The sequence below is a fragment of the Procambarus clarkii genome, chromosome 9 (assembly GCF_040958095.1).
Source record: "Procambarus clarkii isolate CNS0578487 chromosome 9, FALCON_Pclarkii_2.0, whole genome shotgun sequence".
NCBI classification, from domain to species: domain Eukaryota; kingdom Metazoa; phylum Arthropoda; class Malacostraca; order Decapoda; family Cambaridae; genus Procambarus; species Procambarus clarkii.
Genome location: NC_091158.1, coordinates 28,847,586 through 28,861,555, shown reverse-complemented (window position 1 = coordinate 28,861,555; position 13,970 = coordinate 28,847,586). Strand labels below are relative to the sequence as shown.

The following is a 13,970-nucleotide window of genomic DNA, read 5'->3' as shown; positions in this document are numbered from 1 at the left end:
GTTGTATATATGTTTATCTTGTTGGGAAAGAAGACAGAAAGCTATAATGTATAAACAATATTATTTCAGTAGATTTTAAAAATAATTCTGGACATGATAGTGATTACATAATGAACTACAAACATAAACCTAACACTGTCCTTTAGGCATCTTACACTAATAGGAGAAGTACTAGAATAAACTGATTAATTAGCTGCATTTGTGTTCACAGAAACAATATATATAAATGAAATAACAAACATGAATGAATGCAAAAAGATGGGATTTACTAGTAGTTAAACACCATAAAAAGAAATACAGTTTTTTTCACTGGTAGACAAATTAGATGTGTTGTAGGTATGTATATCAGGAAAAATCATGTATAGTGTGTAATAAAAAATAAGTGCTGAATGCAATTAAACGCCAATTACTGGGCGAGTCCCCTGTGTCTCCCTGAAGCTACAATAATTAATAGTATGCCAACTATTTGGTCCCATCAGCCACCGAGTTCTGAGTAGCCTACCAGGGACCAAGAACCAGAACCCGACCCCCCCTCACAGAGTCAAAGGGAGCAATTACATTTATTTATTTAAATATGCCACCACCGGGACGGCGCCCACAAAATCAACGAATCAAAACAAACCACAATTGGCTGAGAAGAGACCGTAGTCTCATGAACCACAAAAAGATCTTCCAACTAACCTAAACAAACGATCAAAAAGTTTCAAAACAAGTGCCGGCTAATTTGCCCAACCTCCCCCACTCGTTAAGGGAGAGGGGGGAGGTAACTCTCGGTCAGCCAATGAGACAGCTCTCAGTTCTAAGGTAGGTGTGGGACCTCCCTCCCCCCACGACGACTAGAAGAGGGTGTCAGGGAGCTTCCGGGGCTTACCCATTCATTACATTCATCGCAGATTTCCTGGGGATAACCCCTTCTGCCTTCCTGAAGCTATCTATCCCCTGAGAAGGAAAACCCAGGGCACTTCTCAGGTAGGAGGTAGCACTACAGTATCAGGATGAGGAAGAGACACCAGACCACAAGACAACCCAAAGCAACACAAGAGCACCAAAGCCCGGGCATATTGACAAGATATTGGACCCCATGAACCCTGTTCAACATCCAAAACCCCCATTCCAGAATGGGTGTCTGTTGAAAATGTTAGTGAACACATCAGAGAGATTGGCATACTTCCAAATATCTAAGTGTGAGAGTAGACTGCAGGCTGGCTGAATTTATTAATACTAATGATGGCCTGAGAGATACGTGCCTTTGAATAGGGGACAACAGTGACTAGATCAAATAGGGAACCATGGTGACTAGATCAACCAACAAAGCCTCCACCAAGGCTTTGCATCCACGACACCCACGTCCCGAGGAAGAGCGGGAGCAAACGGGCAGTCATTGAGGGACGCAAAGGAAGCACCCACCAAGACACCTAAAACACAGATGACACCTCACACCTACCAAATGTGCGAATACGACAGACGCTGAGTCAGGCCTTAGGCGAAAATAAATGATTGTTCACTAGCCAGCAGGACTCTGGCACCTCATAACGCATCAAACATTAGGAAATGACGCCAAACCCATAAGAGGCACGGTCCATTTGAGAGGTATACACCGGGCCTTGTAGAAGGTATATTAATAAAGCCTCCCGGGCATCCGTAGGAAGGACTCGGGAAGACTGAAGCCTCTGGAAAGACAATCTCGATAGGCCCAGTGGCACTCAGAATCGAACCTTAGGGGGGAGCAGCATCCAAATTATATTAATACAAGGTGAATACCCCACCTTCTGCAAAAGGAGTCTCACCTCAGGAGGTAACCAAGAACCATGAAGAGTCAAACGGAACCAAGGATCAAATTTCCACTCATCACACGCCCTAGAAACTGCAGTGGAGGGCTGCAAGGAAGAGTCAGCGCCCTTGCCCACCGCTCGGTACAGGTAAGCGAGTCCAAAAGCAAGACCTTAGAGGAAGAAGGTGCTGGCCGAAAAGACCCTGAGGCCTCGGTGGGATTAGCTGACTCAACTGCCTCCTCTCCCGAGTTGAAAGGTGCTAGACTGAGCCACATCGTGAACTAAACCCTGCCCGAACTAAACTCTCAGACACTTCAGGGCTGGAAGCAAGGGGAAAGGAACAGAAGAGCGAACCATGCCCGCTGGGGATGGAAGAGGAGGCCCGGAAAGAACCAAGGTCGATTTGACCAACACCTCCAATTCGGATAACTAAACACGTATCTCTAAACACCAATCTGGGCAGCTCCAGAGCATCTAGACCACTGTGAACTAGCAAACCGATCATAAAGTGGTCGCTGCTTGTAAAACCCAAACCTCATCAGGAGGGTTCAAAAGAATGTGCTAATGTGAAGCGCGCGCGAATACCCAGTGCACCCAGAGCCAGCGAATGCCCCACCCTAAGAGTGTAAGAACATGAAATACAAGGAACCAGACCAATCCTGGGAGAGGACCACTGCAAGCGGGGATGGCCTCAGAGGGACTGCCCATGCCCCAAAGGGCAAGAGCAACACTGAGGAGCATGCAGGGAAGAAAACCCTATGCACAAGCAGCTCCAAGAACTCAAAAGCTTAGGCTCACGCTACACCAGTGTAAATAAAAGCCAACGATGGTAAGCAACCACCACTTAACTGAAACAGGAGACTAGAGCCTAAACAGAGAGAGGCGACCCAATACACACATCAGCATAGATCTATAGGTTGTGTCAACGACAGACCGTAAACTACCTCCCACCTTCCCCCCAAATGAGTGGGGAAGGTTGGGCAAACGAGTTGAACTTTTCGATCGTTTATTTAAAATGTTTGAGAGTTCTTCTGGTGGTTCATGAGACTATGGTCTCTTATAAGCCAACTGTGGCTTGTTTTGTCTCGTTGACTTTCTGGCTGCATTCCCCGGTGGTGGCATATTTAAATAAATAAACTCCTCTAACAGAGGCACTGCTTCCTGTGCCTCTGTTAGAGGACCAAGTTCTGGCTCTTGGTCCCCGGTAGACCAGATAGAACTCTGTGGCTGATGCGACCCAATAGTTGCTACACTATCTAGTAGCTGCAGGAAACAACAAAGGGCTCCACCGGAAAATTATAACTGAACTTCATACATAAACAGCTTAAATAGAATTAACATAGAAATACAAAAAAACAAGAAATAAAATCCACCAAACGTAAGTAATTGGAAGAAAGGCATATATAGAGAGAAGTATCTATAGCATCAAGGTCTAATGATACCTGCTTTGTACTTGACCTTCATTATAGTCAAACAAACTGAATAAAAATTTAGGGAATGCAGAGGTAGAAGAAATGATAGATATGGGGGTAACTTTTCTTAAACAAATATTTTGTGAATTGTCCTTACATGAAATTGAGTTTATTATAGTATGGAAAAGTTTTAAGTAAAAAGGAATTAGATTACATGATTTATGTCAAGCAAGTTAAAAGGGATTTTGTCGATACTTGGGAATGTTTGCTTTGGTGTTAGGCTTAACACCAGTCAACCTATGAAAAGTTATTAAGACAACATCACAGCTCACTGACCAATTGTCAAGTATGCCTTAGCTTAGGACATAATCCAGGACTAGAGTAAACTCACAGTGTATACACGCCGAGAAGCAGGTAACGCGTCTCGGTGTATCCCTGTGTTGGGAAGGTCAGGATGGGCAGACCTTAACACTGGAGGGGTCAGGATGGGCAGACCTAAACACTGGAGGGGTCAGGATGGGCAGACCTTAACACTGGAGGGGTCAGGTTGGGCAGACCTAAATACTGGAGGGGTCAGGATGGCCAGACCTAAACACTGGAGGGGTCAGGATGGGCAGACCTAAACACTGGAGGGGTCAGGATGGGCAGACCTAAACATTGGAGGGTCAGCATGGGCAGACCTAAACATTGGAGGGTCAGCATGAGCAGACATAAACATGGGAGGGTCAGCATGGGCAGACCTAAACATTGGAGGGTCAGCAAGAGCAGACCTAAACATTGGAGGGGTCAGCATGAGCAGACCTAAACATTGGAGGGTCAGCATGAGCAGACCTAAACATTGGAGGGTCAGCATGGGCAGACCTAAACATTGGAGGAGTCAGCATGGGCAGACCTAAACATTGGAGGGGTCAGCATGGGAAGACCTAAACACTGGAGGGTCAGCATGGGCAGACCTAAACATTGGAGGAGTCAGCATGGGCAGACCTAAACATTGGAGGGTCAGCATGGGCAGACCTAAACATTGGAGGGTCAGCATGGGCAGACCTAAACATTGGAGGGTCAGCATGGGCAGACCTAAACACTGGAGGGTCAGCATGGGCAGACCTAAACATTGGAGGGGTCAGGATGGGCAGACTTAAACATTAGAGGGTCAGCATGGGCAGACCTAAACACTGGAGGGTCAGCATGGGCAGACCTAAACATTGGAGGAGTCAGCATGGGCAGACCTAAACATTGGAATGGTCAGCATGGGCAGACCTAAACATTAGAGGAGTCAACATGGGCAGACCTAAACATTGGAGGGTCAGCATGGGCAGACCTAAACATTGGAGGGTTAGCATGGGCAGACCTAAACATTGGAGGGGTCAGCATGGGCAGACCTAAACATTGGAGGGTCAGCATGGGCAGACCTAAACACTGGAGGGTCAGCATGGGCAGACCTAAACATTGGAGGGGTCAGGATGGGCAGACTTAAACATTGGAGGGTCAGCATGGGCAGACCTAAACACTGGAGGGTCAGCATGGGCAGACCTAAACATTGGAGGAGTCAGCATGGGCAGACCTAAACATTGGAATGGTCAGCATGGGCAGACCTAAACATTGGAGGGTCAGCATGGGCAGACCTAAACATTGGAGCGTCAGCATGGGCAAACCTAAACTTTGGAAGGGTCAGCATGGGCAGACCTAAACATTGGAGGGGTCAGGATGGGCAGACCTAAACATTGGAGGGTCAGCATGGGCAGACCTAAACACTGGAGGGTCAGCATGGGCAGACCTAAACATTGGAGGAGTCAGCATGGGCAGACCTAAACATTGGAGGGGTCAGCATGGGCAGACCAAAACATTGGAGGGTCAGCATGGGCAGACCTAAACATTGGAGGGTCAGCATGGGCAGACCTAAACATTGGAGGGTCAGCATGGGCAAACTTAAACACTGTAGGGGTTAGGATGGGCAGACCTAAACACTGGAGGAGTTAGAATGGGCAGACCTAAACATTGGAGGGGTTAGAATGGGCAGACCTAAACATTGGAGGGGTTAGGATGTGCAGACCTAAACATCGGAGGAGTCAGGATGGGCAGACCTAAACATTGGAGGAGTCAGGATGGGCAGACCTAAACATTGGAGGAGTCAGGATGGGCAGACCTAAACATCGGAGGAGTCAGGATGGGCAGACCTAAACATTGGAGGAGTCAGGATGGGCAGACCTAAACATCGGAGGAGTCAGGATGGGCAGACCTAAACATCGGAGGAGTCAGGATGGGCAGACCTAAACATCGGAGGAGTCAGGATGGGCAGACCTAAACATCGGAGGAGTCAGGATGGGCAGACCTAAACATCGGAGGAGTCAGGATGGGCAGACCTAAACATCGGAGGAGTCAGGATGGGCAGACCTAAACATCGGAGGAGTCAGGATGGGCAGACCTAAACATTGGAGGAGTCAGGATGGGCAGACCTAAACATTGGAGGAATCAGGATGGGCAGACCCAAACATTGGAGGAGTCAGGATGGGCAGACCTAAACATCGGAGGAATCAGGATGGGCAGACCTAAACATTGGAGGAGTCAGGATGGGCAGACCTAAACATTGGAGGAGTCAGGATGGGCAGACCTAAACATTGGAGGAGTCAGGATGGGCAGACCTAAACATTGGAGGAGTCAGGATGGGCAGACCTAAACATTGGAGGAGTCAGGATGGGCAGACCTAAACATTGGAGGAGTCAGGATGGGCAGACCTAAACATTGGAGGAGTCAGGATGGGCAGACCTAAACATTGGAGGAGTCAGGATGGGCAGACCTAAACATTGGAGGAGTCAGGATGGGCAGACCTAAACATCGGAGGAGTCAGGATGGGCAGACCTAAACATTGGAGGAGTCAGGATGGGCAGACCTAAACATCGGAGGAGTCAGGATGGGCAGACCTAAACATTGGAGGAGTCAGGATGGGCAGACCGAAACATCGGAGGAGTCAGGATGGGCAGACCTAAACATCGGAGGAGTCAGGTTGGGCAGACCTAAACATCGGAGGAGTCAGGATGGGCAGACCTAAACATCGGAGTAGTCAGGATGGGCAGACCTAAACATCGGAGGAGTCAGGATGGGCAGACCTAAACATCGGAGGAGTCAGGATGGGCAGACCTAAACATTGGAGGAGTCAGGATGGGCAGACCTAAACATTGGAGGAATCAGGATGGGCAGACCCAAACATTGGAGGAGTCAGGATGGGCAGACCTAAACATCGGAGGAATCAGGATGGGCAGACCTAAACATTGGAGGAGTCAGGATGGGCAGACCTAAACATTGGAGGAGTCAGGATGGGCAGACCTAAACATTGGAGGAGTCAGGATGGGCAGACCTAAACATTGGAGGAGTCAGGATGGGCAGACCTAAACATTGGAGGAGTCAGGATGGGCAGACCTAAACATTGGAGGAGTCAGGATGGGCAGACCTAAACATTGGAGGAGTCAGGATGGGCAGACCTAAACATTGGAGGAGTCAGGATGGGCAGACCTAAACATTGGAGGAGTCAGGATGGGCAGACCTAAACATCGGAGGAGTCAGGATGGGCAGACCTAAACATTGGAGGAGTCAGGATGGGCAGACCTAAACATCGGAGGAGTCAGGATGGGCAGACCTAAACATTGGAGGAGTCAGGATGGGCAGACCGAAACATCGGAGGAGTCAGGATGGGCAGACCTAAACATCGGAGGAGTCAGGTTGGGCAGACCTAAACATCGGAGGAGTCAGGATGGGCAGACCTAAACATCGGAGGAGTCAGGATGGGCAGACCTAAACATCGGAGGAGTCAGGATGGGCAGACCTAAACATCGGAGGAGTCAGGATGGGCAGACCTAAACATTGGAGGAGTCAGGATGGGCAGACCTAAACATTGGAGGAGTCAGGATGGGCAGACCTAAACATTGGAGGAGTCAGGATGGGCAGACCTAAACATTGGAGGAGTCAGGATGGGCAGACCTAAACATTGGAGGAGTCAGGATGGGCAGACCTAAACATTGGAGGAGTCAGGATGGGCAGACCTAAACATTGGAGGAGTCAGGATGGGCAGACCTAAACATCGGAGGAGTCAGGATGGGCAGACCTAAACATTGGAGGAGTCAGGATGGGCAGACCTAAACATCGGAGGAGTCAGGATGGGCAGACCTAAACATTGGAGGAGTCAGGATGGGCAGACCGAAACATCGGAGGAGTCAGGATGGGCAGACCTAAACATCGGAGGAGTCAGGATGGGCAGACCTAAACATCGGAGGAGTCAGGATGGGCAGACCTAAACATCGGAGGAGTCAGGATGGGCAGACCTAAACATCGGAGGAGTCAGGATGGGCAGACCTAAACATTGGAGGAGTCAGGATGGGCAGACCTAAACATTGGAGGAGTCAGGATGGGCAGACCTAAACATTGGAGGAGTCAGGATGGGCAGACCTAAACATTGGAGGAGTCAGGATGGGCAGACCTAAACATTGGAGGAGTCAGGATGGGCAGACCTAAACATTGGAGGAGTCAGGATGGGCAGACCTAAACATTGGAGGAGTCAGGATGGGCAGACCTAAACATTGGAGGAGTCAGGATGGGCAGACCTAAACATTGGAGGAGTCAGGATGGGCAGACCTAAACATTGGAAGCGCCGTCCATCTGCTGTGGCATGACTCTAGCGAAAGAATATGCAGTTTAATGGTGACAAATGTAGGGTTCTGAACCCAGATGATAATAAGAGTAATTGGATATACGCCTAATAATGATCAAATTTTCCTAATTGACTGAAAACTATCTGGGAGTCATTGTGTATTATCCAATAATACACATGTTGTGTATTATCCAATAATACACAACACCAATAATACACAACACCTGTATGGTCCAGTGGATATAACACTTTCAACACAGTGGAGACCATCGTGGTTTAGGGAAGTCACTGCCCTCACTCCAAGCCTCATTAGTTTTCATTTAGCTTGTAATCGACATTCATGAAATTGTTAATATTCTTAAGGAAAAACTGATGCACTCACTGACAAATTGGCAACAATAATATAGATGCCATGCTCCTGAAGCAGCTTAAGGTCAATCCTGAGCGAGTCTTCATTACGGGTGAAAAGGTCCAGGAACAGTGCTGCAGACTTGGACGTTGGGGCAGCAACGATGGTACCATTCACTCTCACAACCTGATCAACAACACCAAAGTGGTAGGTTATATAAACAACATCAATATGCATTTACGAATCACTTTCCGCTATGGACAAAATTATCATACAAGAGAAACTTTCAAGTGTCGTGTGGGGCTTCAAAATATTTGAGTATATTCCTGCTGTCTACCAGCATGGTCTATCAACCATGAATGTTGTTACGTGTTACAAGATACACTCCTTCTCCCGCCTATTAAGAGTCATATTCCCCCCCCCCCCCCTCCTGTAAATAGTCCATAAGCCCTATAGTTTTAGTAGCTACGTTTAAGGGAAGAAATGAACCTAGAATTTAATGTTATGATGGTTACAAAGTTGGGTGAGGGTGGGTAGGAAGCCCACCCTGGGAGGTGGGTAGGAAGCCCACCCTGGGAGGTGGGTAGGAAGCCCACCCTGGGAGGTGGGTAGGAAGCCCACCCTGGGAGGTGGGTAAGAAGCCCACCCTGGGAGGTGGGTAAGAAGCCCACCCTGGGAGGTGGATAGGAAGCCTACCCTGGGAGGTGGGTAAGAAGCCCACCCTGGGAGGTGGCTAAGAAGCCCGCCCTGGGAGGTGGGTAAGAAGCCCACCCTGGGAGGTGGGTAGGAAGCCCACCCTGGGAGGTGGGTAAGATAAGAAGCTCACCCTGGGAGGTGGGTAGGAAGCCCACCCCTGTGAGGTGGGTAAGAAGCCCACCCTGACAGGTGTGTAGGAAGCACACCCTGGGAGGTGGGTAAGAAGCCCACCCTGGGAGGCAAGATGGCTCACACACCCAGGCAGGAGGGAGCGTTTCCCGCCACAAACAAGCCAGAAGTGAAGACACTGGGTGTCCCAGGAATGTGGGAATTATGATTGACTGGCCACCACGAACGCGGCCAATAAGAACGCGCCGTCGTGTGATGTGACGTGACGTCACCGCCCACGTCGTAAGCGGGAGACTCTTGCCACATCACTGCACTCATGGTGACTGTCGTTGTAGGACACACCATCTGTCTCTCCAGCAAGAAGCAGTCTAGTTCATGGAGGTGGACGCCCGCTGGTAGAAATCAAGATCGAAGGCAGTCAAGACGCAGAACCCAGGAGGCATAAGGGAGGGCTCAAACCGCGAGAAGTGCGACTTCGAAATACATGAGTCCACTTATCTACCGGGAGGGCGGATTTGAAAGGACAACTGAGTGACCTTGAAGCCGCTCGTAGGATTTGGAACGATACAGGATAAACAAAGGCAGCCCTGGTCGACGACCTGCTGGTTGTGAGGGAACTTGTTGGAATGTGGACTCCAGGAAAGGCAGCTTGCAATGCGGGTAAACCAGTAAATAGTGCATTGTGAGCGATGATCATTTGGGCCCTCCTGTCATCCCTACCACTATCACCGAGGAAGATTGGAGGTGATCAACCAGGATCAAGAGGCTACCCTGGTGACCATTTTCTCAACCACAAGAGTCAAAATGAGACGGAAGTGATGAATCAGTCTGTCTAAAGTGGATTAATTTAGCACTTCGCCCTTCTCCCCAATATCCTTTGTACTAGGCTATTAATTGTGTTGCTCAGTTGATTAGGGACTTTAATGTATCGATTATTCATGAGGGAGTATTATCTAGAGGATATCTTGAGATGATTTCGGGACTTAGCGTCAAAGCGGCCCGGTCCTCGACCAGGCCTCCTTTTTGTTAAACCCCCCCCCCCCATCCCAGGAAGCAGCCCGTAGCAGCTGTCTAACTCCCAGGTACCTATTTACTGCTAGGTAACAGGGGCATCAGGGTGAAAGAAACTTTGCCCATTTGTTTCCGCCTCCATTGGGGGATCGCAGAGGCACACTCACACATATATACACTCTCGGGTCCACAAGTGTTCATATTTTCATTATTGTTGGACGCCAGTTAGGCGCCATACACATGGGGTGACCCAATACCCTCTTATGATGGCCGGCGCTAAGCTAAACAACTTAATAGGTATCAACAACGTTGTCAGCAGATTTGAATGTAGCAAGCTCTGAGCCTGCAGCCCTCAGACCTTCAGAGACAGTCTAGGCCACAGAGCGTCCACACACGCTCCCTCACACACTCTAGCTAGCCCCTGGCCCGGTGTATAAGATATATATATATATATATATTTATAATAAACTAAGGAAAAGCAGTGGACGTTTGGTACTCCAATTCCTGCCCACAACCTAATCATTCTACAACAATATCAGCTGAGTTTACACTATAGTTGGTCTGATACTGAAGGTCACAGGCAACCAATTATTATTATTATTATAGAAAGCAATATAACGTCAGGTGAATTATGAACTTATTTGTGTTAAAAGTTACCTGCTAGTAACCAATGATGTGAGTTTGTTTATCATCTATGCATTAAATGTGGCGACATGTGGTGCCTGGAGACATGCCGTGTGGTGCCTGGATACATTCCATGTGGTGCCATGTGGAGCCTGGAGACATGCCATCTGGTGCCTGGAGACATGCCATGTGGTGCCTGGAGACATGCCATGTGGTGCCTGGAGACATTCCATGTGGTGCCTGGAGACATGACATGTGGTGCCTGGAGACATGCCATGTGGTGCCTGGATACATTCCATGTGGTGCCATGTGGAGCCTGGAGACATGCCATGTGGTGCCTGGAGACATGCCATGTGGTGCCTGGAGACATGCCATGTGGTGCCTGGAGACATGCCATGTGGTGCCTGGAGACATGCCATGTGGTGCCTGGAGACATGCCATGTCGTGCCTGGAGACATTCCATGTGGTGCCTGGAGACATGACATGTGGTGCCTGGATACATTCCATGTGGTGCCAGGAGACATGACATGTGGTGCCTGGATACATTCCATGTGGTGCCTGGAGACATTCCATGTGGTGCCTGGAGACATTTCATGTGGTGCCAGAAGATATTCCATGTGGTGCCTGAAGACATTCCATGTGGTGCCAGGAGACAATCCATGTGGTGCCTGGAGACATTCCGTGTGGTGCCTGAAGACATTCCATGTGGTGCCTGGAGACATTCCATGTGGTGCCTGGAGACATTCCATGTGGTGCCAGAAGACATTCCATGTGGTGCCAGAAGACATTCCATGTGGTGCCTGGAGACATTCCATGTGGTGCCTGGAGACATTCCATGTGGTGCCTGGAGACATTCCATGTGGTGCCTGGAGACATTCCATGTGGTGCCTGGAGACATTCCATGTGGTGCCTGGATACATTCCATGTGGTGCCTGGAGACATTCCATGTGGTGCCTGGAGACATTCCATGTGGTGCCTGGAGACATTTCATGTGGTGCCAGAAGATATTCCATGTGGTGCCTGAAGACATTCCATGTGGTGCCTGAAGACATTCCATGTGGTGCCTGAAGACATTTCATGTGGTGACGGAAAACATTCCATGTGGTGCCGGGAGACATTCCATGTGGTGACGGAAAACATTCCATGTGGTGCCTGGAGACATTCCATGTGGTGCCTGAAGACATTCCATGTGGTGACGGAAAACATTCCATGTGGTGCCTGAAGACATTCCATGTGGTGACGGAAAACATTCCATGTGGTGCCTGGAGACATTTCATGTGGTGCCTGAAGACATTCCATGTGGTGACGGAAAACATTCCATGTGGTGCCTGAAGGCATTCCATGTGGTGCCAGAAGACATTCCATGTGGTGCCTGGAGACATTTCATGTGGTGCCTGAAGACATTCCATGTGGTGACGGAAAACATTCCATGTGGTGCCTGGAGACATGACATGTGGTGCCTGGAGACATTCCATGTGGTGACGGAAAACATTCCATGTGGTGCCTGGAGACATTCCATGTGGTGCCTGGAGACATTCCATGTGGTGCCTGGAGACATTCCATGTGGTGACGGAAAACATTCCATGTGGTGCCTGGAGACATGACATGTGGTGCCTGGAGACATTCCATGTGGTGCCTGGAGACATTTCATGTGGTGCCAGAAGATATTCCATGTGGTGCCTGAAGACATTCCATGTGGTGCCTGAAAACATTCCATGTGGTGCCTGAAAACATTCCATGTGGTTATCTTGAGGTTATCTTGAGATGATTTCGGAGTTTTTAGTGTCCCAGCGGCCCGGTCCTCGACCAGGCCTCCACCCCCAGGAAGCAGCCCGTGACAGCTGACTAACACCCAGGTATCTTTTTTACTGCTAGGTAACAGGGGCATAGGGTGAAAGAAACTCTTCCCATTGTTTCTCGCCGGCGCCTGGGATCGAACCCAGGACCACAGGATCACAAGTCCCGCGTGCTGTCCGCTCGGCCGACCGGCTCCCTTGTGGTGCCTGAAGACATTCCATGTGGTGCCTGAAGACATTCCATGTGGTGCCTGAAGACATTCCATGTGGTGCCTGAAGACAATCCATGTGGTGCCTGAAGACAATCCATGTGGTGCCTGAAGACATTCCATGTGGTGCCTGGAGACATTCCATGTGTTGCCTGAACACATTTCATGTGACATCTGCCTATTATTAGCATAATATTATGATAATAATATCTGCATATATTATGCCAGAGGAATGTGCAGATAAGGGTCCAAAGGAACAGAATGCACTTTCATGCATCCCCGAAAATGCTGACACCTATTAGGGAGCGGTAAATGTCGTGTTGGAACAAAGTGCAGATATTTTCACCCTAAACTATGTAAACTCTCAATTAACGAGAGAAAAATACCATAATCTTCAATACCCTGATTTCCGCGTGAGAGGTACACAGCGCTATCAAAGAGAGGAGGTCGAATATAATAACTTTGGAAGTTTTTTAGAGAGAGGCAGAAACAGAGAGAGGAACATGCAGACAACGTTGCAGGAGTACGGATGGGAGGGAGAAATGCCCAAGACTGGAATATAATTCGTCATCACGCGCACTCATCTTGCACCCCCCTTTATCTTTATCTTTATATTCACAAACATTGATGAACTAATCAGAGACATTACAATCTCAGATACTACATACTCAGACCATAAGCTTATTGAAGTGCAAACTAACATTAATAACGGCAGTAGGTCCAAGAGAACCAAAAAGCGAGAAGGGTTATTCAATCAATTCAATTTCAACAATGAGAGGACCGACTGGGAAAACATAAATCTAGACCTTACAAACATTCAATGGGGGACAGTCTTACGCTACAAAACTCCCACATGAGGAATAGCTCAACAGACCGCTGAGACATAAAAGATATGCTTGAAGCACGTGCCTGTGAGGAGGGTCAGAAAGAGGACCACTCTAGGAAGAGACCGCAGACAGGAGGAGGAAAACAAACACGGAAATGCTTAAACAGACACGACTATCACAAGAAAAGAAAATAAATCAGGGAGATAGAAGAAATAGAGCAGACGTTGAAGCGATCATACGAGTCTGAAGAAATGTAATTGGAAAAGAAAGCTATACAAGAGATAAAGAAAAATCCATAATATTTTTTCACGTATGCAAAATTAAAGTTAAAACCTCCACCAGTACTGTACCTTTAATTACAACTGAAAGTACGTACACAGAGGATAACAAAGAAATTAGTGAAATTCTAAGAAACCAGTTGTTGTTATTGTTGATTTAGGGGCGACGACGATCGTGGGATCGGATGCGCCCCGGTGTACCCGTTAAGGGTGAATCGCGAAGCCAGG

The 13,970-nt window shown here is 48.5% G+C and overlaps 1 protein-coding gene across 1 annotated transcript in view; it reads right to left on the bottom strand.

The window, feature by feature from the left end:
* LOC123766095 (uncharacterized) overlaps window positions 1-13,970 on the bottom strand; it is a 902,969-nt gene that overhangs the window by 238,626 nt on the left and 650,373 nt on the right. The window contains exon 41 of the mRNA XM_069321294.1: window positions 8,206-8,358. Within this exon, the coding sequence (XP_069177395.1) occupies window positions 8,206-8,358 (153 nt within the window). The remainder of the gene's footprint in view (window positions 1-8,205; window positions 8,359-13,970) is intronic.